The 26,738-nt window shown below is 43.4% G+C and overlaps 1 protein-coding gene across 2 annotated transcripts in view; it reads right to left on the bottom strand.

Annotated features, from left to right (window-relative positions):
• The window catches only part of LOC130115489 (cGMP-dependent 3',5'-cyclic phosphodiesterase), a 256,094-nt gene that overhangs the window by 3,570 nt on the left and 225,786 nt on the right, over positions 1–26,738 (bottom strand). For both annotated transcript variants that reach the window (XM_056283167.1, XM_056283168.1), the window contains exons 10-28: positions 25,044–25,118; positions 22,766–22,807; positions 21,406–21,474; positions 21,146–21,276; positions 17,163–17,274; positions 16,970–17,009; positions 16,117–16,180; positions 13,818–13,899; positions 13,443–13,617; positions 12,776–12,888; positions 6,700–6,777; positions 6,378–6,500; positions 6,002–6,072; positions 5,429–5,551; positions 5,151–5,238; positions 4,273–4,320; positions 3,765–3,839; positions 2,843–2,942; positions 407–519 (exon numbers count right to left, since the gene is read on the bottom strand). In XM_056283167.1, the coding sequence (XP_056139142.1) occupies positions 407–519; positions 2,843–2,942; positions 3,765–3,839; positions 4,273–4,320; positions 5,151–5,238; positions 5,429–5,551; positions 6,002–6,072; positions 6,378–6,500; positions 6,700–6,777; positions 12,776–12,888; positions 13,443–13,617; positions 13,818–13,899; positions 16,117–16,180; positions 16,970–17,009; positions 17,163–17,274; positions 21,146–21,276; positions 21,406–21,474; positions 22,766–22,807; positions 25,044–25,118 (1,722 nt within the window). The remainder of the gene's footprint in view (positions 1–406; positions 520–2,842; positions 2,943–3,764; positions 3,840–4,272; positions 4,321–5,150; positions 5,239–5,428; positions 5,552–6,001; positions 6,073–6,377; positions 6,501–6,699; positions 6,778–12,775; positions 12,889–13,442; positions 13,618–13,817; positions 13,900–16,116; positions 16,181–16,969; positions 17,010–17,162; positions 17,275–21,145; positions 21,277–21,405; positions 21,475–22,765; positions 22,808–25,043; positions 25,119–26,738) is intronic.

Below are 26,738 nucleotides of genomic sequence, written 5' to 3'. Positions count from 1 at the left end.
AAGAAAGAGTTGCATCCCAACACAAGATGTCCAACTGAAAAACGGGCCATTCTAAAAACACCCAAAATAGTTGCAAGCATAATTACAACAAATTTGCACCTTTGTGTACAACTTGTGCAATTTTTTCTGGTGGTTCCTCTCAAATAATTTTGTGTTTTCTCAGATGTGCATCTAATCACGGTGAGCTAACCTGATAGGAGAAAATAAAATCTGCTGTCAAAGTGTTACGGATTTTGAGAAGAGAAAAAAAAATCGCTAACAGCCGTTTCACGCACCGATTTATATATTTGAATACATTTTTGATTGTCGAACTGCCTGGCATTGTCTCATAACGAATCTCTCTAAAAAATAGAAAAATTTGAGTGAAACTCGTCATATATATCTGGTGTTGAACTTTGACACTGACAGCGATCTTGCGTGTGGTCTTCCAGCCCTTGGTCTGGTCTGACAAATCACACGACGTCATGAGCAGGCACAGCAGCAGGGAGCGGTGGGTCCGATTCTTTGGATTATAACCAACTGAAAGACATCGAGAGAAACAAGCACGCATGCACATGCACAAACACAAATTAATTTTAGCATTTACATTTGTGTTAACAGACAAGACGTTCTGTAAACAGCATTTTTACACTTGTCCAGTCACCCAGGGGCTGGGCTCTTATTCCTTGAGTGCATGTATGAAAACCTCCTGTGCTTGAAGAATCGTTTAGTAAAAACTAAATGATACCCACAAAAACCTCAAAACCGGTGTTTGGAAAACATTATTCATCTCATTGATTTCACAGCACTATCCCCCCACATAGCCTGTATAAGACTTTATGTGAAGCCCAAAAATGAGGGGCGGTTTGTCAGACCCAGATGAAGACCTAGGTTTGACTGCTTTCTTATAAACACAAATAGCTCTTTATTCAGCTTTGATAAATACTGTGGGCCAAAATGACGCCATCTGCTGGAGTCACTATATATCTCTATACCTTCTCTAGGCCACAACGCCATGTCCAGGAGGAAGACTCCTTCTGGTGGAGTAACACTCGGGAAAGGCCCATTTGTTCCATGAGATCTGTTCAACTCCCTGACAAAGGCTCGATACCGAAACGCATCGGCGTTTGTTTCTATAGGTCCTATATGCCCATGCCATGACATTAAAGGTATTTTAATTTCTAAAAGAGAGTGCCCTGGAGTTTTCTTGTGATTTTCATGTCTACATATATCCCCATCTAAAGAGCACCACAAACAAACTCTATTTGAGTCCAGGAAGTGCTCCTACCCAAGCGCTTTAGGATCTGAATGGTATCTTGAGTTTATTTTTGCAAAATGAATTTGCAAAAAATAAATGTCTTTTAAAACACTCGGGTTTCAATCTGGACAGAATTAAATTTATCAGAGTACACTCGAGTTGGAGGGAAAACAGGAGGAGGTAATTTGCTCCATAATGTTAAGTGAAGTGGTGCATGAAAAACACACCGCAGTAAAGTCAGTTTTATATTGGTTCATGGGATTAATATCACTGGGAACATCTGTGATACATGAAAAGACTGACCTACCCTGGGGAAAAAAAACCCCAACTAATCCAGTCCAAATAAGGTTTAGGATAAGGTTTCCCCTTTCATATCATAGCCTTATTCTTTGAGCAAGATAGATCAGCGCTCCCACTATGAGAAGCTTGATAGCTATAGGCCAAGGCCTACAATGCTATCACCTCTGCAAGGAAGATCCTAAACATTTCACATTTTATAGTATAGCACCATATTACTGATAAATATGAGGTATAGTTTAAGTTAATGCTTAGGTAAAGTGAATTAAGCAGTCTAACAATTGCTGTGCTTGTGTGCCGGCTTATAGTTGCGCACGGACAAATTAAAATCTCACTCCAGGCACCCGGCCAATGTTGGCAACCCCGGGACTGTTTCTGTTGATTTTTTTTTTTTGCATTACAAGACTGGCATGCTGAACATGGTGTATTGTGAGTAGTAATTGCCAATTCATTATGAGGACATGAAGGTCCTTGAAACCTTTAACAGCAGAAAATTGATGGCATTGAGAACCATCCCTGTACAGATAATGTATAACTGATTGCACGGAGGTATAAAAAACACTGTCCAAAGGTTATAGCCAACTATATTGTGTTCGATCGCAGCGCAACTATCTCTTGAAGCTTTGAGTAGTCCAATAAAATGAGAGAAAAGCCTATAAAGACAATTGATAGATACTGCAGATAGCTGAAGTGTGACTGTGGATATACGCCAAGCAAGTCACAGTATATAAATCTATCTAGCGTACAGTATGTATGCTAGATAGACTGAAGACTGACTGAAGACTGAGGAGGCCACTTAGCTGAGGGATGAAATGTATCCGTCTATAAACGTTGTATCCAGATGAACTGATTCAACCTTCTTTGATGTTCTTACCTGGGTTATTGAGCATGCTTTCAAGACATACAGTATGTACCAGTGCTTTGTGGTAGAGATATCACCGAGGAGGAAGTTTTATAGTCCCATCACCCTTGTAATTGTCAGTGCTAATCAAGGTGATGAATGGATCTATTCATTATCCCCAGAGAAAGTATTATACTCATGGTTCTCAACTTGGAGGTCACAACATAATATTCAGCAGGTCACTAGATGATTTATGGGACGCAAGAATGTATATTTATAGTATGAAAAATGGTTCAATGTTCATACCCATGGTTTTTTTTCATGTGAAGTAAAAAAAAACCATGCTGACTCAACTCAACTAAGATAGGGGGAGGATAAAAATCATAGTTTGTCATGTGTAACGGCTCGTGAGTGAAATAAGTTGAGAACAATGTGCACTTGAGACACACATTATTAATAATACATACTATCAGCAATCCTTTGGAGGTCTTTGAATATGCGAAGGTGGTGAGCCAGATCTGTAGCCAGGATGATGTCTCTCATCAAATCCAACATTCTCTGGTAGTCCTAAAAAACGTATATAACACATATGATAGAGTGTAGTATCTATACAAAATGTTCACCAAATTAATTCAGGCAATTTGGAAGAGAGAGAGAATGAATGAGAGTGGGCAAAAAAGAGAGGAAGAGAAAGAATGGAGGAAGAGGAAAGAGAAAAAGAAAGAGAAAGTGGAAGGGAAAAGACAAAAAGAGACAGAGACCATATCTCTGACTTTTTTTGTTGTTGTAAATACAAAGGCAAGGGCGGCCAGGTAGCGTAGCGGTCTATTACGTTGCCTACCAACACGGGGATCGGCGGTTCGAATCCCTGTGTTACCTCCGGCTTGGTCGGGCGTCCCTACACACACAATTGGCTGTGTCTGTGGGTGGAAGCCGGATGTGGGTGTGTCCTGGTCACTGCACTAGCGCCTCTTCTGGTCGGTCAGGGCACCTGCTGGGGGGACGGGGGGAATCGTGTGATCCTCCCATGCACTATGTCCACCTGGTGAAACTCCTCACTGGCAGGTGAAAAGAAGCGGCTGGCGACCTCACATGTATCGGAGGAGGCATGTGGTGGTCTGCAGCCCTCCCCGGATCAGCAGAGCGGGTGAAGCAGCGACCGGCACTGCTCAAAAGAGTGGGGTAATTGGCTAAGTACAACTGGGGAGAAAAAACGGGGGAACTGCCCCCCCCCAACAAACATAAACGCAAATTTTATCATGTTAAAAAAAAAAAAAAAAAAAGCACAATGGAACTGAAATTGCAATTTAACTGAGATACAGAACAAGAGGGAGGGTGAAAAAGATGAAGAGAAGATGAGAAGGGCAGTAATTTAACACTTCAACTCACCTTCCTGGAGAATTTCTCAAAGATGTTGCAGCCGTGGGTGTTGAGGATGGCTATCGCCTGGGCAAAGTGGTGTCTCTGTGACCATCACCAAAACATGAGAAGAGGATGGATGAACAAATGTGGAAAGAAGATGTATCTCAAAGAATACTCAGGCACGGTCTTAGGGCACGATGCACGAAAAGGAAAAGTACATTGAGCAATTTAAATGACTTCTACTAGGTGTAATACTAGCCCACGGCAATAGGTTGACTCAGCCAGGGAAGCAGTGGGAAGCACTTTTGATTCAAATTCCAGTGAAGTGAGCACATTAAGACCTACAGCCAACATCAATAACATAACAGTAATATTACCTGCAATAACATATGTTATAAATAATTACATTGGCTTACAAAAGTGGAGAAAGTGAAATAAATAAAGTAGGTAAACTAAGCCTGGGTGGCTTTCTACTGCACTTTCCCACATCCCTGCTCTCAGTCTTGTAATGTGAAGCACATCGGTGTCGGCATACCTCCATTACAGATCCCTCTGAGCTGTAGAGAGCAGCCAGCACAGATTTCTGATAAAAAAGAAGAAGAAGATAAACAGACTTGTGAATGAAACACGACTTTCCCATGTAAAGCAGTCTGTCAAATGAAACAAGCAAAAACAAAAAGTCTAGACTTAACTCTGGGACATCTGTGTGAGCTAACACTGTACTGCCACATGTTGTGCAACAACTGATATTTTATGCTGTTGGTGATTTTCTTAAATCTATCAAAGATTCACTCAAAACTATGTGTGTGTGTGTGTGTGTGTGTGTGTGTGTGTGTGTGTGTGTGTGTGTGTGTGTGTGTATGTATCCTGATGGCATAGTTTGGTGAATGTACCTACGATGGATTTGCAGCATGTTAGATGTGGGTCTTGGAGTTTATTATGTCATCATATATCTCTGCCTTTCATTTTTATTTTCATATGGAGGGATGAAGAAGGACAGGATTAGGAACGAGTATATTGGAGGGACAGCTCAGGTTGGACGGGTTGGAGACAAAGCAAGAGAGGCAAGATTGAGATGGCTTGGACATGTGTGGAGGAGAGATGCTGGGTATATTGGGAGAAGGATGCTGAATATGGAGCTGCCAGGGAAGAGGAAAAGAGGAAGGCCAAAGAGGAGGTTTATGGATGTGGTGAGGGAGGACATGCAGGTGGCTGGTGTGACAGAGGAAGATGCAGACGACAGGAAGAAATGGAAACGGATGATCCGCTGTGGCGACCCCTAACGGGAGCAGCCGAAAGTAGTAGTAGTAGTAGTAGATATCTCTGCCTTTCCGACTTAACTGTCACTATACATGGAATACTCTTACCCCCCCACCCACCCCCAAACTATAGGGATCATGTACATGATCTTACCGAGGCGACCTGAAAAGAGTTGTTGGTGCCACGGTGGTCCAGGTCATGGCACATACAGGAGACGAAGAGGGCAAAAATCTCTATATCCCTTAAGAGGGAGAAAGAGTAAGATTAGATATAAAGAGAAAGAGGACAAACAATAGCAAAGTATATATATCATTATTCTGCAGTTTAGACTCATGACCTTCAGTTCGAATAAACATTACCAAATACATTGGTGGGCAAATCTTCAAGTTTTATTTAAAGTGTTGTGCAGTGAAAGAGTGGCATATACTTACTCGAGGTAGTTCGAAAGCCCTAAATTTTTATAGAGCAGGTAGCAGAAGTGTGAGACAGAGAAGGCGTGCATCCAGTTGTGGTAGGGAGGGTCCCTATAGCCTTTTTTAACCATAAGACAAAACCTGTAAGCAAACAACAGCCACATTATCATCCATCCATCCATCCATCCATCCATTATCCAAATCACTTATCCTGCTCTCAGGGTCGCCGGGATGCTGGAGCCTATCCCAGCAGTCACTGGGCGGCAGGCGGGGAGACACCCTGGACAGGCTGCCAGGGCCACCACAGGACCGTGTACAATGATTTATGATCCATATATATATATAAAATTAATATTCTTAATATTCTGCTCCTCATTTGTTGAGCACTTTATCAACACCATTGACAGTTTCCATATGTGTGTGTGTGTGTGTGTGTGTGTGTGTGTGTGTGTGTGTGTGTGTGTGTTCAATTCCCACCCAACCATATCAGAATTTATGACTCGTAACTCACTCACCCACACACACCCACACACCCCCCCCCCCCCACACACACACACGGTTATGCAAAGCAAATAACTCATATTGTCTCACCTGGCAAGAGTGTGCAGGTCAATTTTGTATGTGTTGATGAACCCCATGTCTTCAAACATGCTGAGGATACCCTGAAAATAAACAAAACACGACAATGTCAGAACACCAACAAGTCTTTGGCACCCCCCCCCCCCCACACACCTCCTTACCTATTAATTTGCCAATCTCCCAATCTACTGCTGTCTTTTTCTCTACTGTTCTCTCCATTTTCCAACATACTATTACTATTCCTTTGGCTCTCTCTCTCCCGCTCATTTTCTCTGTCTCTCCGTTTTTCTCATCAGTCTTCCATATTTCATACCACCGTTTCTCCTTCTCATTCTCTCTCTCTCTCTCTCTCTCTCTCTCTCTCTCTCTCTCTCTCTCTCCTTCTTACCATGGGTGTGGTGTCATCAGGTAAGGAACGGGGCGTGTATGTGAACTCGGCGAAGCAGGGATGGATCTCCTTCACCGGTTCGATCCCTGTCACCAACAACTTTGTCACCTCCTCCTCCGATACCTGCAACACGAAAGTGTCAATGAGGTCATAGGTTTGAAGAGGCATAAGAATGCTGTCATTTGTTTGTGTGAGTGAGAGCAAGGGGAGAGAGAGAGAGAGAGAGAGAGGGTGCATGTGTGCTGTGTGTAATAAAGTTATTTGCTTGAACGAGTGTTTCCTTAGATGCATCACTGTGTACCTGTGTTCAATATGAGTTTACCTTCATATGGTACATCATCATTTCGTTGGCCAGATGGGATCTAAACTGGGCTTCGTGGACTTTCTTGTAGAGCAGAGACTACAGAGACAAATGTGCAGTGTTAATGTATCCTCTATCATCTCTCACTGCTGTAGAATATGCCATATACATCTACAGTTTGGTCGTACGCTTCTACCACAAAACTAACGCCATCGCCAGATTATCAGACGTGCAAGCAAACCGTGGCTTAAATGTAATAAAAAGAAAAATAACATCTCGGATAACCGAGGTTATCTTTGTTAACACGCTCAACACATCTATCTCACAAATTGCGAATGCAGAAAAAACTTTAATAGGCGACTCAAGAGCCAATATTTGATCGCCACATCAACAGAATTGATGGGAATTAGTGAGCTTACTTAACCACAGACAAACACATGGTACCACTCACTTACGACGCACACAATACATTAATCCAAGATACACGAATAGATAAAACCCAAGCCATAAAAGAAAATGATCACGAAAGCATAAAACAAATGGGCAGAATAAAATAAACTCCAGCATATGAGAACACCACGGATAAAACACTAGCCCCTCCTGCAGGGCAATTAGCGGCAACAGCTAATGATCACTAGTTAAAGTGCTTCTAGCGCTTAATAAAAACACCTGCCTTACTGCAGTTATTTAAGCCTACTGAGCGGCCTGCAGTGCTACATTCACAGCGTTAGGGAGGTGGACGGCTTCAGGATGTGTGCTAGTCTGGTGGGCTGCAAGTAAGAGACAGTTTGCATTGCTGCTTAGGTGACAACGAACAGGAAGCTAACTGCGGAGACTGAGTAATTATTTGTGGTTTTATATGCAAATATGTACACTTCAAAATAATTAGATATTATTTAAACAACAAATTGTATCAGTTACATACAGAACGTTTGACATGTGTACCTGCTTTGTCGAGTACATACTTGGTTGTGTATTTGTGTGTGTGCGTGTATAGGTTTTCCTGTCTTACAACACATTCAAGCTCATACGATTTGTTCAAAGTAATACAGATAAATTCATTTCAAGGCTTTTAAACAGGGGTGATTGTTTTTTGAGACGATAATATAGTTGAGAAGTCAGAATATGTTTTTTAAAGTGCGTTATCACACAATAAATGTCAACACACTTAACATTAAAAGTAGAAAACAATTAAAAGACAATCAAAGCAGCGCAAAACAGATACTGGGTACATATTCAGAGTATAGGTAAATGAGGTGTAGTAGCAGGAAAAAAAATGAAGAAGAAAAAAATCTCATAAAAAGGTTTAAAATTTTACTAGAACGACCAAGGCAGTCATTTTGATGGTTTTGGATTTTCAAAGTTTAGTAACTTGGTGAAAGAAAAAAAAAAAGGTACAGACCTGCTGCTCCCTGAATGCTCCTAAAATTGTATATATTTGCACTAAAATGAGTTTTAGATCAATTGCACAAAAAATAGTTATGATAAGATCTACCTAAAACAACCAATTTGTGTGCCATCGTGCGCGTCATGAAGCTATTTGTGTTGTGTGTTGGTCACATTTCCTTTGTGAAGTTCATCGCTCTGTCCTAGAAACACACTAGCGTCCTCCAGTGCACAGAAATAGTCCAAACCTGATATTTGATTATTTCCAACATGTCTGGGTACAGATGCCGTTTCAGACGCACCATGACTACCACCGAGGCGTTGCAGTATTTACAGGCATTGGACAGCGGCCATTTTGAATTGTTTGAAAAACTGTATTAAAGTTCTTAAAATGTTAATTTTGGTGTCAGTAATTTCTTAACAGACATACTAACATATGCAATGCATTAATATCTCAATTGGGTATTTTATTTATCTTGACCCGAATATAGAGTTTGCACAAAAAACAATAATGAATTGTCATTACTGTGTGGAATGTTGTGATCTAGAAAAATGCCCAAAGGACAGTAAAAGTTTTTAAAAAATTTAACTCCGAATCTAGAACTTCAGCGTTAGCTCCAAGAGGGTGATAAAGGGCAATACAGTGGAATGGGATGGTAGTTGAGTTGCTAGAATTGTAAACCAGAGGTGAATGCATAAGAAGCAAAAATTGAATAACAGTATGTCTAAAACAGAAGCCTGCTCACACTTGAGCACCCCAGAGCAAAGTTGTGCACGTGCTAAGCCATCATTGTGGCACTGGTTAATATTGTATGTGGCCATGGGTTAACCATATGTGGTCATGTTTTGTTTTTTTTGTTTTTTTTGTAGGATTTCTTCTCCTTTTTCTCCCCAGTTGTACCCGGCCAATTACCCCACTCTTCCGAGCCATCCCGGTTGCTGCCCCACCCCTTCTGCCGATCCGGGGAGGGCTGCAGACTACCACATGCCTCCTCTGATATATGTGGAGTTGCCAGCCGCTTCTTTTCACCTGACAGTGAGGAGTTTCACCAGGGGGACGTAGCACATGGGAGGATCACGCTATTCCCCCCGTCCCCCTCCCCCGAACAGGCGCCCTGACCGACCAGAGGACACATACCCACATCCGACTTCCCTCCCACAGGCACAACCAAACCGGAGGTAATACGAGGGTTTGACCTGGTGCTCCCCGTGTTGGTAGTCAACAGAATAGACCGCCACGCCACTTGGACGCCCCATGTGGTCATATTTTAATCATAAGCTGCCTTTGAGCCAACTATTTATCCAATCAAATGTTTCATATATTCTGTTTTTTTCTCATAGTTGAGGTACCAACTAGCTGCCACCATCTGAAGGTCAAACATCCTAGGAGTTGGATACAGCGAAGGTGAAAAGGTTCTTATGTTGGCAACCCTGATGCGTCATGATGTCAGGACTGGGGCTTTGGAGTTACTTCTGTATGCAGAAATCAAGCTGTTGAGAGGCTCACTCCTTCACTGGCCCTGTTGCCATTTCCATTTGAATTCACTCCCTGCTGCTGTTTACCTTGGTACTGATCAAATAAATCTGTGTGTGAAAACAGTTGCAACAGGGCCACAACATGTCAACAATTGACTGCATTAATTAATTATAACCTCAAAATGAATCGAGTAATTGTTTTTGACTGTCTGGACAGAGATGAGCGTTTCAACTACAAGATGTGAGGCGGTTTAATTAACTATTATATTGGGGTCTGGCGTGAAGGTGAAAATGGGCTGAAATGGTTGAGAGCTGAATACCAACAAGTTCTGATCATTTGAGTTTTCGGAGCAACTCTTTTTGAACCGCTTGGTGCCCAGTAGCAAGAAACATGTGATGCCGACTGCCTGAAAGTCGGGCATCATTCACGGGTGAGTTGTAGAGGGCAATGATGTTTAGCACATCCTCGCCAAGTCTTTCATGGCTGACAGCAACATAATACATTGTCCTCCTCCTCCTTCTCTTAAAAGACATCCAACTCACCACTGAATGAAATCCTTTAAATTACTGCTGAGATTCTCGCTTATCTTGAGGGAGTGCTACATCAAATTCCTTCATGTAACCTTTCAGAATGATAATGTACAAATTACCTCAGCAAAAGCATAAACACCAACACAAGCAGAACACGGTTTTAAAAAGCCAGAATACTCTTTGTACTTTTTGATGGTCAAAAGACAACAAAACGGGCGTCCGGGTAGCGTAGCGGTCTATTCCGTTGCCTAGCAACACGGGGCTCTCCGGTTCGAATCCCCGTGTTACCTCAGGCTCAGTCGGGCGTCCCTACAGGCGCAATTGGCCGTGTCTGTGGGTGGAAAGCCGGGTGTAGGTGTGTGTCCTGGTCGCTTCACTAGCGCCTCCTCTGGTGAGTCGGGGTGCCTGTTCAGGGGGGAGGGGGAACCGTGTGGGGGGGGAGGGGTTGCGTGATCCTCCCATGCGCTACATCCCCCTGGTGAAACTCCTCACTGTCAGGTGAAAAGAAGCGGCTGGCGACTCCACATGTATCGGAGGAGGCATGTGTTAGTCTGCAGCCCTCCCCGGATCGGCGGAGAGGGTGGAGCAGCGACCGGGATGGCCTGGAAGAGTGGGGTAATTGGCCAGGTACAATTGGGGAGAAAAAAGGGGAACCCCCCCTCCCTAAAAAAAATAATGCCATGTGATGGTGGAAGAATTATAAAGTTTTAATGCACTATTGTCTGCAGTCTGTGTAATTAGCAGTGACGCTGTCAGTCAGCATCTACATCTATGAGAGGAAGACATATCTGGTCAGACTAAAAAATGAATGTTTAAATAAAAACAAACAGGTCTCTGACAGCAATAACATCACATCGTCATCATCCTCTGTGTTTCAGCAAGCGAGCTGAAAGCTTTATAGATGAACAAAGCTCAAGTCGGTTTGGTAAGAGTGAAGATCAGATAAACTTGGTACAAAAAGTAAGGAAATTTGTGTTTGGTAGATTATTTCTTTGTTGTAACAATGCTTCTTGGCAATAAATCTTATATAAGGCACCTGATTGTCAGCACCTGGGGTACCAGAAGCTCAAAACAAGAGTCAGTAGCAACAGCAAAATAAGCTGTTTGGCATTGGCAGAGAAGATTTAGCAAATTTTTCATGGACGCAACCCACATACTCAGCTCTGCTGCTCATCCCACAAATGCATGTTCCTTACAAATGTGGCACCATTTAAAAGGAAAATAAACAGGCTTTCCAATGGTATAAGATTTATTACCAAGAAGCATTGTTACAACAAAGAAATAATCTACCAAACACCCAAAGGAATTGAATCAAGTGCAACTGGACTTGGTATATATCTGTGAAGACGTTTCGCCTCTCATCCAAGAGGCTTCATCAGTTCGTGCCTTTCTGACTAGCCCAAGCTAGTCTGACTGGCTGGTGATGAAACTCAGATATTTATCCTCTTTGGAGTCGTTATCAGAGCTATTGATGTGCATGGCTCTTTGTGATCCGATGTTAAGCAGCGACGGTCGTTGGGGGTGTTAGAAGTCGAAACTAACTCCAAAAGCAAGGCGTGTAATAGTCGGCCGGGTCACAAAGGAACCCAGGCTAACTTCTAAGCAACTGAAGGCCTCTCTCATATTGGCTAATGGTAATGTTCATGAGGCCCCCATCAGGAGAACACTGAACAACAATGGTGTGCATGGTTGGGTTGCAAGGAGAAAGCCCCTGCTCTCCAAAAAGAACACTGCTGCCCGTATGCCGTTTGCTAAAGATCAGGTGGACAAGCCAGAAGGCTATTGGAAAAATGTTTTGTGGGCGGATGAGACCACAATAGACCTTTTTTGGTTTAAATGAGAAGCGTTATGTTTGGAGAAAGGAAAACACTGCATTTCAGCATAAGAACCTTATCCCATCGGTGAAACATGGTGGTGGTAGTATCATGGTTTGGGCCAGGACGACTTGCCATCATTGATGGAACAATGAATTCTAAATTATACCAGCAAATTCTTAAGGAAAATGTCAGGACATCTGTCCGTGAACTGCTCTAGTCAGAGAGGCACGAACTGATGAAGCCTCTTGGATGAGAGGCGAAACGTCTTCACGGATATATACCAAGTCCAGTTGCACTCGATTCAATTCCTTTGGGTAACCATGACCAGGATGAATGAGAACATTCACAGACAATCTACCAAACACAAATTTCCTTACTTTTTGTGCTAAGTATAAATTCACAAAGGTGGAAATCATTGTCTGTTTTATGCTATTGATTATCTATTATATCTACTGAGTAGACTTGTTTGCAAGCCTAAAGCTATTTACAGCTAAACATGGTGAATTAAATGAGAGTGAAGGTGACTATGACTTGTGCAGGATGCTGGACCAATAACACATCAGTTTTATATGAGTATTTTGAGGCTCTTCTTCTTCCATACAGTCAGGCTATGTGCTGAAGATGCTGAAAGCTCACTGTATTAGACTGGGGGAGGCTAATGGTGATGAGGATAGCTGATACTAAGGCATTAATACTTTCTCATAATTTCCCAGCATTTTTCTTGGCTTGTTTCAAGCTTTGCAATTGTAGCTATGCCAACGGAAGCATCCATTAGGCTGATGCCAAAGTTGAAAACCGGGATCTTTTAGAGTTTCAGAGGGAATATCTGTATTCACCGGTCACCGAGCCAGCCCGTAATGATGGTGATTGCAGGAAGCCAGACTCACATGAGCGATGCTGATGCCACAGTAGATGGAGAAGGCTGTGGCCAGGTCCTCGTCGAAGCGGTTGAACCATGGCCCATTGGTTTTATTGACCAGCTCAGCCACTCCAATCACTTCTGTGAAAGACAAGGGATAGGGAGGGAAAAGTGGAATTACGGAGAGGAGGAGAGGTAAGTGAAGTTAGAGGGGCAGAGGGAGGATATGAAAGAAAGACAAGCAAGGAAGGCAAAAGAAAGAAAATGAGAGATGGAGGAAGGGAAGGCACGAGGAAAGGAGAGAAGGTGTAGGAGGCAAAAACAAGGAAGGGGATTTAGGGGGAGGGAGGGGACCAGAGGAGTGATAGATGGATGGAGCAGGAGATTGACGAGTGGCATTGAGAAAAAGTTAGGGAAAGAAGATGAGGGAGAGAGGGGGTAGAAGGAAACCAGGGAGCCGCAAATGAATCATAGCATATTAGGTAAACAGGTGCAGTGCAGTCTGAATCGCAAGAAAAAAAAAAAACACAGACCCACAAATGGCAACAAAATAGAACAAAACGTGAGATTTTAAAACCCCATAGGTTTGAGCCACTGAAGAGGAAAATGGAAATACGTGTTCAATACTGCTTTTGGGTATGTTGAAAAATCTGCTTTGGGAGGGTTACTTATTGCACCTCCTTATCATTTGTTACCATCATTCTCGTCTTTGATGGGGAAGCAGAGGATGTTGCGTGTCTTGAAGCCGGTGCTATCGTCCACCCCGCGGTAGAAGAGTGGATGGGAGTAGGCATCCTTAATGTTGAGGATCTGACCTGTTGTCGCGACATGGCCAGCAATACCCTGATCTGCTGGGATACGGAACTCCTTCTGTACTCACCATGTTGGGAAAACACACACACACACACACACACACACACACACACACACACACACACACACACACACACACACACACACACATACACACAAAAACTGAATCCGTATCTTTAATACAAATCTATGTTGTGTGTATGTGTGTCTGTGTGTGTGTTACACTTTACACTACGTGGAGGAGTTCAGTGTTATACCTCTTCGTCGCTGACTAGGCCCCCATCAAAAACCTTGGCCACCAGTTCATGGCTGACTCGATCCAGCAGGAACACAGAACAGCTAAGGGACACACACACACACACACACACACACACACACACACACACACAGAGATTAACATAAAGAGCGAGAGATGGAGAGAGTTAAATAAGTATATTCGTATGTTACTGTATGGTATATTTTATATGTATATATAAATAAAACTTTGTTAAAAGCAACACTCAATGATAGGAGACGTGCTCAACAAACAAGGAGCAAATATATATATATATATATATATATATATATATATATATATATATATATATATTTTATGGTATATTTATGGAAACGGATGATCCGCTGTGGCGACCCCTAATGGGAGCAACCGAAAGTAGTGGTAGTAGATTCTTATGGTATTGTATAGGTTTTATTCTATTTTGTTTTATTTCATATCAACCTTTATTTAATGGGGCAGCTCAATTAAGAAAACAAATCAACACACGATAGCCTGACAACACACATAATACAGTGGTGCTTGAAAGTTTGTGAACCTTTTAGAATTTTCTATATTTCTGCATAAATATGACCTAAAACATCATCAGATTTTCACACAAGTCCTAAAAGTAAATAAAGAGAACCCAATTAAACAAATGAGACAAAAAATATTATGCTTGGTCATTTATTTGTTGAGGAAAATTATCCAATATTACATATCTGTGAGTGGCAAAAGTATGTGAGCCTCTAGGATTAGCAGTTAATTTGAAGGTGAAATTAGAGTCCGGTGTTTTCAATCAATGGGATGACAATCAGGTGTGAGTGGGCGCCCTGTTTTAGTTAAAGAACAGGGATCTATCAAAGTCTGATCTTCACAACACCTGTTTGTGGAAGTGTATCATGGCAAGAACACAGGAGATTTCTGAGGACCTCAGAAAAAGCGTTGTTGATGCTCATCAGGCTGGAAAAGGTTACAAAACCATCTCTAAAGCGTTTGGACTCCACCAATCCACAGTCAGACAGGTTGTGTACACATGGAGGAAATTCAAGATCATTGTTACCCTCCCCAGGAGTGGTCGACCATCAAAGATCACTCCAAAAGCAAGGCGTGTAATAGTCGGCCAGGTCACAAAGGAACCCAGGGTAACTTCTAAGCAACTAAAGGCCTCTCTCATATTGGCTAATGTTAAGGTTCATGAGGCCACCATCAGGAGAACACTGAACAACAATGGTGTGCATGGTAGGGTTGCAAGGAGAAAGCCACTGCTCTCCAAAAAGAACACTGCTGCCCGTCTGCAGTTTGCTAAAGATCTGGTGGACAAGCCAGAAGGCTATTGGAAAAATGTTTTGTGTGCGGATGAGACCACAATAGACCTTTTTGGTTTAAATGAGAAGCGTTATGTTTGGAGAAAGGAAAACACTGCATTTCAGCATAAGAACCTTATCCCATCGGTGAAACATGGTGGTGGTAGTATCATGGTTTGGGCCAGGATGGCTTGCCATCATTGATGGAACAATGAATTCTAAATTATACCCGCAAATTCTTAAGGAAAATGTCAGGACATCTGTCCGGGAACTCAATCTCAAGAGAACGTAGGTCATGCAGCAAGACAACGACCCTAAGCACACAAGTCCTTCTACCAAAGAATGGTTAAAGAAGAATAAAGTTCACATTTTGGAATGGCCAAGTCTAAGTCCTGACCTTAATCCAATTGAAATGTTGTGGAAGGACCTGAATCGAGCAGTTCATGTGAGGAAACCCATCAACATCCCGGAGTTGAAGCTGTTCTGTACGGAGGAATGGGCTAAAATTCCGCCAAGCCGATGGGCAGGACTGATCAACAGTTACCAGAAACGTTTAGTTGCAGTTATTGCTGCGGGGGGGGGGGGCACACCAGATACTGAAAGCAAAGGTTCACATACTTTTGCCACTCACAGATATGTAATATTGGATAATTTTCCTCAATAAATAAATGATCAAGTAAAATATTTTCATCTCATTTGTTTAATTGGGTTCTCTATCTACTTTTAGGACTTGTGTGAAAATCTGATGATGTTTTAGGTCATATCTATGCAGAAATATAGAAAATTCTAATAGGAACACAAACTTTCAAGCACCACTGTATACAACACGGAACGTGAAGACTAACACTAATTTTAGAATTAAACCCAGAGAGATATGCACACAGACAGGCATGCACATGTGTATACACATACACACATGCACATACACACATTCATGTGCACTAAACATACAAAACACACTGTTAGATCTCTGTGAGGATCAATCAGAGGGCTTACATCTCTGCATCACTGAGGTTCCTGGCCTCCACTATAATCTCCTGCAACAGCACTGACACATCATCTGAGAGACAGAGAGAGAGACAGAGAGATGACAGAGTGAGAGAGAGAGCGAGAGAGAGAGAGAGAGAGAGAGAGAGAGAGAGAGAGAGAGAGAGAGAGCATGGTCAGAAAGCAGAGGGAGAACAAAGAAACGGAACAGACAACAAGAGGGAAAGAGATGAGAGAGGGCGAGATGGGAGCAAAAGAGTGGTAGGTCAGGTGAGCAAAGAGAGAGACAGACAGACAGACAGACAGACAGACAGACAGGGAGATTATGTGCTGTGTATTAGTGGATAAGCACAACAAGCTGATATGAAAATTTGCACAGCAGGAGGGGATTTGTTTTGGATCGACTCAAACCGTACCCCTTGCAGCAGCAGCAGCAGCAGCACACTGTTAGCCATCTCCTCTGCTTTACTGAGATCATGAAATCATGGCGACGCAATCATGAAATCTCGAGGTCATAGTGACTCATTACTGACTCATTCTACTGTCTGTGTAGGCTCTGAGTTAGGTTTGAACACCAACATCAGCTAAATGCCTTTATAATTATAGCGGTAAATGCATTATTTTCACTGTGCTTTTACAGCGGACTTAATGGTTATGATGATTACACATGATCATCTCCCGGGTTAAGGGGGCCTTCAGTCAGTCTCACCCCCGCTTTCAGGCAAACTGCTGCAAAACAAAAACAGTCATTACCGGAGAGGAGGAAGAGAATACGAATGAGGAAGACAGAGACAGACATGTAGATGTAGAAACACAGACATTAACAGAGAGGAAGCCACACCAGAGAGGGCGAATGACTCACCCAAGTGTGTGAAGAGATTCTTGGCCACTTGGAGGAGAGCCTGCGTGGAAAAACAAACAGGGAAAATGAAGAGCACTTGAAGATGACAGCCATGGGCAAATATGTCTCTGGGCCATGTGTGTGTGTGTGTGTGTGTGTGTGTGTGTGTGTGTGTGTGTGTGTGTGTGTGTGTGTGTGTGTGTGTATGTATTACCTGGCACTCCACTTTGAGTTTCTGTTCCTTTTGGAAGGCCAGAGTGGAAGTGAGGACTGTAGAAGTATAGCAGAAACAATGCTGGATAGCATGCTCATCCACCTCTGTGTGTCTAAAGAGGAAACCCATTGCCAGCACACACACACACACACACACACAATGAAATGTCATCTATCAGAGGAGGCTACGTTTTGTCTGTTAAATTTGCAAATATTAATTTTAAATTTGCTTTTAAAAATATTATCTTAAAAAGACAGGAGGCACACGAAAAAAAAAATCAGCAGGAATTGTTTAACCACATGTGTTTTTGAATGTACTCAACTATTTGTCCTTGAATGCAATATTATCTTGTCGGCTCTCAATATTATAACGGAGAGAAAAGGGCAGCAAATACACAACAGCAAATACAATTATCTGACCTGCATCTCTCTCTCTCTCTCTCTCTCTCCCTCTCTCACACACACATTCTATATTTCTCTATCCTTGTTGGGCCCCCTCATTGACTCCCATTCATCTCTCTCACACACACACACACACACACACACACACACACACACACACACACACACACACACACACACACACACACACACACACACACACACACACCGTTCCTGATGCCTGTAGTGAAGATATAGCAAACTTGCTCCTGGTGGTATGCTCAAACACAAGTGTGCTCTCTGTCTTTCTCTCTCTCTCTCCTTCTTCCTTCCTCTCCTCCTTTCTCTCCATCGTTCTCTGTCTCTCTTTCAAGCACACATCCACAGGTCACACGAGCAGATATATCCCACCTTGGCTGCTGTGGAACTCATGACCTGACCCTAGATGCTAAAACAGCCATTTGCATGGTCAATAACACACACACACACACACACACACACACACACACACACACACACACGATAAATCTACATCAAGACCAAACAGGTGCCAAAAGGGATCTGTAGGTGATGAAATAATGTAAGATATAGTGTACGACAAGACAAAAACACATCCTGTGTGTTGTTTGACACACCATGTGTTATGCTGTGATGCCCGTGACTTGGATTTAGGCCTGACAAGTAGGCAAACTATGATGTCTTTAAAGAAGGGAGGATCACAGAAGTAGACCAACACGCTTCACCGAGCTCATCGGCGGCCACATACACAAGCTGCCGCTGGAGCGGGGAACGTGGCGGCGTTAGCCAGTCCTGCAGACGTACATGCAGACGGACCCCCATTCTGACACTTGATATCACTGGTGCATTTACAACAGCAGCCCGAGAATGCTTTTACAGCCGCTCATTTCTATGGTCATTTTCAGGTCGTACCGAAAAAAATGACACACACTTACCCACAGTTCACACCTCCAACATAGAAGCCAAACGCACAAGCAGCCATTACTCTGCTTCATAAGGCAACGGCAAGTGAACTGGGTAGGAGTCAGATGGAAGAGGTGAACATTTCTGCAGCTGTGATGGCAGCGAGGATGCCGGTGGTTTGCAGTTATGCCTGCCTGCCTACAGAGGTCAGTGTGTCATTATTATGCAGACGGCAGGACCATTAGACAGCCCTCAGGCTGACATTGTGATAAGCACGCATTTAAATTAGACAGCTGTTCTAACCTGGATTCTTCACACTGGCTCATACACGCAGGGCAGCTACAGATGCAGCAGCGGGAGCGAGACAGTACGGATTTCCCTTTTCCCTCTCTCACATTATTGAGCCAATGAAAGGCAAATTTCTCTTATCACAGAGGGTGAGTATTTGGAATTTGGCCACGCCGCTTGTGGCGTTAAACTAAAGCAGCAAATGTTAACCTACTGCGGCCTCTCTAACCAACCCGACGCAGCGGATGCTCCACCCTGCTCAGGGCGGGCCAGAACCTGCATCCATTTCAACAAAAAGGTTCTGGGTCCAGTTTCATTATTAGAAAGCGTCGGCTCAAGCTCTCGTTTTGCCCTCGTAACCCCGCAGCTAGGGCAGCACCCTAGCCACAGCATCATTTTTGCAATGCACACAACACCATAAGGGGATTTTCTTTCATTAAATATTAAACTTGCCATCATATCCTCCTAACAGGCCAGGCGGTTATGCGGGTGTTGATACTTCTGGAGAAATCCAATCTTCACAGAAGAATGACGTTAATTATGTTTGAAACTATGTAACAGGACTCAAAATGAGGTATCAGCACATCGCTTGGCTTGTTCAAATATGCCAGGGGTACCGATTTGTTTTTCGTGCACCTGGGGTTCAGCGTTAAGACATGAAATTACTAATTCCTATCCAAGGCAGGTATAAAGTCTCCACAACACCTGTATATAGATTGTCTACCTTTATGATTTAAAGTTATATGTTTTTTGATATATGAACTGAGCTCTACACGAGAGTGCTGGGAGCCAAATAAAGATTTATCGGACCTCATGCTCAGTTGCTACCATAGCCCTGCTGCTGTTACTATGGTAATGAGATGCCAGCTCGCCATCGGCACTGCTCGCAGGGGGAGAAATCATGGGCTATGATCCCGTCTCGTCTGCCTTACTCTTCAGAATTAGGTGCACAAACGAGAGCATGCAAAAGTGAGAGGTTTTGTGTAAATATACACGTGAATATGTGTACATTTATCCTCCTGTGTGTGCACGAGTGTGTGCGCGAGTGTGTGTGTGTGTGTGTGTGTGTGTGTACATGTGTAGTTAGATGATTTGGATGAAAAAGATGAAAGGCTCTAATCTCCCTTTAGTACAAGTAGGAACATATGCTCTGTGATAAGAGAGAGCAAGGGAGAGAAAGACAGAGGGACGGAGAGGAAATTTATAGATAGATAGATAGATAGATAGATAGATAGATAGATAGATAGATAGATAGACAGACAGACAGACAGACAGACAGACAGACAGACAGACAGACAGACAGACAGACAGACAGACAGATAGATAGATAGACAGACAGATAGACAGAGACAGATAGACAGACAGACAGACAGACAGACAGACAGATAGATAGATAGATAGATAGATAGATAGATAGATAGATAGATAGATAGATAGATAGATAGATAGATAGATAGATAGAAGGAGACAGAGGGAGAAACAGAAAGAAAGATAGAGACAGACAGATTGGGAGAGATTCTTAAATAAACAATTACAGTGTTAAGCCACAACATCACAAAAAGCATGCAAAACATGAGGTCCGCAATAACACACCATGACCTCTCCTCCCTCTCTTAAATACAAATTATCTGACTTTCATCTCTCTCTCTCTCTCTCACACACACACACACACACACACACACACACCTAGAATATGTTCCTGATGCCTGTATTGAAGCTATAGCAAACTTGATCCTGGTGACATGCACAAACACAAGTGTGCTCTCTCTCTCTCTCTCTCTCTCTCTGAAGAACACATCAACAGGTCACATGAGCAGATATAGCCAAAACGTGTCACAAGGTGGTGCCAAAACAGGAAGCAAAGCCACCAGCTTGGCTGCTGTGGAACTCATGACCTGACTGTACATGCTAAAAGAGCCATCTGTATGGTCACCAACACACACACACACACACACACACACACACACACACACACACACACACACACACACACACACACACACACAAACAGATGGGCCGATTTGATGGGGGATAAGAAGGGATGACATCTCTCTCGTGTCACCAGGGGTACACAACAGGAAGAAAATAAGAGAACGAAACCCCAACCTCCGTTAAAAAGCTGAAGAATGAGATACTGAGAGCCGAATTGAACAGGCACCCCTTAAATTCATTAATCTGAAGTTTTTTTTCCCATCAAGATGACCTATCTAAACACTGCACAATGGGTTTGGAAAGGGCTGGATTTTCCATCAGGATTATGGAGTTTATCTGTTTTTAGTTTATTGAGCAAGTGAATCGACCACACAAACGTCTAATTTTCCAACCAAAAGGCATGAAAAAAATATCAAGTTTTTTAATCAAATGTTAGGGTTTCACATAGGGTTGAGCACGTACCTCTGACCACCCTGCTTGTTGAAAGCACACGCTAGCGCCACCACCTGGTCAGTGGCTCTGCTGGCTACAGGGACGCAGAGCATGGAGGAGATCTCACAGCCCAACATACTGGACAACTGTCTACGCTCCTCCTGCGAGCAGATGGTGGGGGATGGGTTGCATGTGCATGACAGAGAAAGGGCGAAAGAGAGGAATGGAGCGTGAAAGACTGATTGACAGACAGACAGACGGACTGACTGACAGACTAATTTTTGTCTTACCACACTGATGTCCTGAAGGGTGATAGACTTCTTCTTCTCGACAACTTGGCCAAAGCGGCCAAACATCAGCTGGAAAAAAAAAAAGACAAGGGATTGAGAAAAAGGAAGATGCATTGAAAAGAGGGGTGCCAGAGAATGACGGATAGAGAGAATGAGGAGAGGGCAGAACAGAGGAGATACAGAAAGAGTATGGGATGAGGTAAAGAGACAAGGGCAGCACTGGAAAGAGAAAGACTGTCTGACTAGTCTGTTCACATCTTTTTCAAATCCACACAATCCCCCAGAATGGGGTGCAGCAAGGCTGTATGTGCTCCAGGACTTGGGGAGGAATAGCTTGTATGACAGCTTCGTCCAGGAGTAAGTGAGTAGTTCTTTGGTTCGTTTGTCATTACTAGACCCTGTGGTGTGGATTATGCAGGATTACATCTAGTGAGTTTCGTTTATCATGTCTGTGGGTCTCCATGTGTCTCCATGGAAAAGGCTGCATTAAAAAGTATAATCTGTTAAAGATTACTGTTGACCTTCCCAAAATTGTAATTAGTTACATAATCTAATAGATTACCACAAGACCTGCAATGCAGCAAGAACAAACGGCTGAATGAGCAGAAAATTATGAATGATACACACACACACACACAAAACCTAAACTAAAAAATAGACGCATTAACAAGTTGATTCTAAAATGCAGGAAACCATGAAGTGGTGAATAAAAAACCCCACATGAATTAAAGATCCATCCATCCATCCATTATCTGAACCGCTTATCCTGCTCTCAGGGTCATGGGGATGCTGCGGCCTATTCCAGCAGTGATTGGGCAGAAGGAGGGGAGACACCCTGGACAGGCTGCCAGGCCATCACCGGGCCCACACACACACACACACACACACACACACACACACACACACACACACACACACACACACACACACACACACATGCCAGTTCATACCTACGGACAATTTAGTATGGCCGATTCACCTGACCTACATGTCTTTGGACTGTGGGAGGAAACCGGAGCCCCCGGAGGAAACCCACACAGACACGGGGAGAACATGCAAACTCCACACAGAGGACGACCCGGACGACCCCCAAGGTTGGACTACCCTGGGGCTCGAACCCAGGACCTTCTTGCTGTGAGGTGACCGCACTAACCACTGCGCCACCAGAATTTAAAAAATGCCTGATTTAATGAGGGCATACTTAAACAAATTAATAATGGCTATATGAACAGATGATGGAAAGGGGATGAATAAACTAGCTGATAAAAAAGGTGATGAATAAACTATCTAAGAAATGAACAAGTGAATGAATTAGTCATGAAAAAGGCAGTTAAACAAATTAGTATTTTGCTGTGCTTACCGGAAAACTGATCTCCTCCTCGAGGACTTTATCTCCAACTACCTGAAGGTGTGAGGGGTCGGGAATCAAGAACAGGAATCAGGAACACTTTATTTGTCATTTCATATACTTGCATACATGAAATGAAACAGCAGCACAACACGAAGACAAAAACACATCAAAACACTACAAGAACACACATATCCAAACTAACACATATATCCAAACTAAACAACAACAAAAAAACCACTGTCCAAGGAAGGCCAGCCAGGATGACTGTGGGAACTGCCGATCTGCATGGGCTAGCAGTTAGCTTAGCCTGCCCCGCTTCACGTCCTGTATGAACTAAGAAACCTGTCCAGAGAAACAAAGAAGTTCCATTCCAAGCACAAACAAAAGGAAATGTTCAGCCAGGTTCATGTTGCTGGAAGTGAACAGCGGAGTGGGGCAAATGGCAGGGACACTACAGGGAACACAACCCCGGCATCTCTGAATTGACTGCACTGGTAAAGGAAATGGCTCTGAAACAGGAGGAGCAAGTACGTCCTGTCACGTGTACTATATTTATGTCCTGTCAGACCGCCCTCGGAGCAGCTCCAGGCAGGGGCCGGGGTCCCTGGGCCCACCCGACGAAGCAGACCAAGCTCTCCCAGTCAGACACCCTCGACACACCTCCCCGCACTCCACACGACGACATCAAAAACACCACAGTCAACGCCAGGTGAGGCCGCCGCCAGACCGCCCTTGGTGTTATTGGAACTGCCGGTCTGTATGGGCTAGCAGTTAGCTTAGCCCGCCCCGCTACCGCGTCCTGTCAGACCGCCCTCGGTATCACCTCCTCGGGCGCAGTTCCGGGCAAGGCCCGTGGTCCGTGGGCCCACCCGACGAAGCAGACCAAGCTCACCCAGCCATCACATGAAGGTGTAAGGAAGTGAGTTAGACTTAATCGCCGGCAGAGTGGTCTTGCATTGTCAGCACGTACTAGTTTTTTTCTGTAGCGTTGCCGTATTCCGACTCTTTTGTCCCTCCGTGGCTACTGTAGAGCTAGTTCCGTTTTGTGTTACAAGGTGCGCACTGGTATCTATTGTTCGCCCGCATAAATGGGTATTTTGAAATATGTCAAAGGCCCATCACTGTTAGATTTGATATGAGATGGCCGTTATACATGTTTTTATGCAACATGTCTAACGAGCTGTGGTTACGCGTTAGCTTGGTGCTAGCTAGGCTGCACCAGGATAGCTTAGCATAGTCATTCAGACGAAGTCAGGTGTAGGATTTCGCACTTGTGTGTCACTTTAATTGCCTATACTTGCCACCATACAATGCCTGGTTACGACGGCACTATGATCTTTCAACATACACGTAGGTTGACACACAGTTGTACACGAACCGAACTGTTACTAAGGAGAGACACGTTACTGTTGTACAATAGCCAGGTAGACTGGGAGTGACGCTGGCTCCAGTGATGTCACGGTATGTACATGAAGCGCCATTCATTGACCAAATATGGTACTACAACCAAAATACTGTCCCAAAACACAGTAGGTCTATTTCTGACTTTTACACATAGCCGATTTTTGTTTAAAAATGGAAGTTGGAAAAGCGCCATTTGATATTTTATTGCATCGTACGGTTGAGTCAGCCAAAAAAATGTATTGGTCTTTGAATGTTTTATTTCGTTTTGTGGGCTCAGAAACTTACCAGTTTCCTTTTGTGTTACAAGTTGCCTGTATGCTGCCAGTGGTGCTGTACCTATGTGAGAAAGCTAATAAATGCAGCAAACCTGCTCTGCCTCAACCGCCATCAGGACTCCTGTCTGTCTCCCGTCTGTACAACTATCTTGTCTTTCCGTCCGCCCCGGTGTCGATATACATTAAAAAATAACACAACGCAGAGACTGCTCAAGGGGTGTTCGGGCCGATAGGCAGGAGAATTGGGCTACAAAACTTAGACGCAGACATGGACAAAGACACCGCATGGACGGCACTGGGTGAGGCCGCTGCAAACGTGAATCCGCACCGCCATCTTCCCACACCGGAAGCAGAAGAGATTAGAGGTCAAAAGTTAAAAGTCAATAAGCTCTCTGTTGACTTGGTCATCACTGTTGTTACTGTAGAATGTAGCCTGGCAGTCAACTCTACAATGAACTTTGTGTGTGTGTATGTACGTACAACACACGCAGACATACATGCAATATATATGCAAGAGAAAGGGGGAAGGAAAAGCATGTCTAAGTGTGTGTGTGTGTGTGTGTCTGCCTTTCTATGTATGTATACTATTGTGTATCTGTTTTCCAAACCTGACAGAAGAGCTGGTGGTTATCTTCAGATACCAGTAGGAGACAGCAACACTGTGACTGGGTTTGCTGCTGCAGCTGAGGAGGCAAGCCCACGTACACACAGAAACGCACACACACACACACACACACACACACACACACGCACACATGAAATAAGCCTTGATAAACCAAAAAAAAAAAAATCTGCCATTTTTATCTTCACATTCTTTTAAATTTAAGTCTGAATTTTGTCAAGAATGAATTCAGTGTTCCATTCCAAAGTACAGTATTTAGAATGTACCATGAACTTAACAAAACTATTCGATGAATAGAAACTGAAAAAGTACTGAAGGCATTTATTATCTTGAATCCCTCTCTAAGAAAAAGGTCAGTTGGTGTACTGAAATGCATTTTTTAAAATATGCAGGAACATCAAAAAGCTGTTTCCCTAGAAATAGTTCTCTGTAATGTTAAATTCAAGGCATACATTCTGTGAGTACACTACAAAGATCTCCATGCATAGACTGAACTATCACATCAACTTGGCTCCCCATCTGACGGGTGAAGGCTCTCATGTATGAACATTTTCTTTCACTTTGTTCAAGATTCCACTGGCAGTTCAGATTTAAAGGATCTGTGTTATGAAAGCCTAATACTTATTGGCTGTAGCTACCACAGCTTGAAAAGAATTGAGATTGGAAACACAATGACGCACAGTAAAAATCAAAGATTTGGTCAGAATCCAGTTGGCGGGAGCCAGGATTTAGAGCTGGAGGGTCTAATTTACGCTTCCATTTTAAATTTTCTCATTAAACAGAGGCCATTATCCGAAGTGACATACAAAGAGAGTCAGCAATTAGCAGCTATATTTGTGCATGGCTATCTTAGAGCACTGGATGTAATAATAGCATCATCGCCAAGAGTGCATATCGTTGCTAGAGCAGTTAGTGTAAATGCAATGGGTTTATCACCAATAGTGACACAAACAAAAGGGAATTCCAAAGCAATTGGCAAACACCACAAGTCTATATCATAGCCATGGCTAAGCAAGTATGCAGCGCTGATGTTTGTTCCTTCTCATTTAGGGCAAGGTGAGAGAATCAGAAACACTTTGTCATTTCATTTGTCAACCTCTCTGATGTCAGCAGGAAGACTGTTCCAAAGATTTATCGTCCAGTAAGAAGATGCTCTACAAACTAGGGCTGGGTACCAAGACCCGGTCTTAAACAGGCACCGGTGCTAAATTATTAAAGAGCGTAGTATTGATAAACTCCAACATTAACAGCTGTGTTGTCAGTATTGGAGAAATTAAGAAAGTAAAATTCCTATTTATTTAGGCTACTTGCATGTTATTTTGCACTTTTTAAATCACCGACTCCTTTTCTAACTTGCAATAAAACTAAGACGTTGGTCTATCATGCATTTTCTCTATTACCAATCCAGAGGAGCGATCTCGCTCTCGCTCTCTCTCTCTCTCTGAGCCTGTCGTATGTGCAAGCCAAGGGGCGGGGGCCAGCTCTCTGACACACACACACACACACACACACACACACACACACACACACACACACACACACACACACACACACACACACACACGCAGAGCCTGCTCTTAGTGACAATGGGGAAGAGAGGAGTAAACGGTCAAAAGTCTGGTTACCCTTCACTAGAGTCGATGCTGACAATGCTCACTGCCGCAAGTGCAACTAAGGGTGG

The sequence above is a fragment of the Lampris incognitus genome, chromosome 7 (assembly GCF_029633865.1).
Source record: "Lampris incognitus isolate fLamInc1 chromosome 7, fLamInc1.hap2, whole genome shotgun sequence".
Taxonomy (NCBI): Eukaryota; Metazoa; Chordata; class Actinopteri; order Lampriformes; family Lampridae; genus Lampris; species Lampris incognitus.
This window is presented reverse-complemented; position numbering and strand designations above follow the sequence as displayed.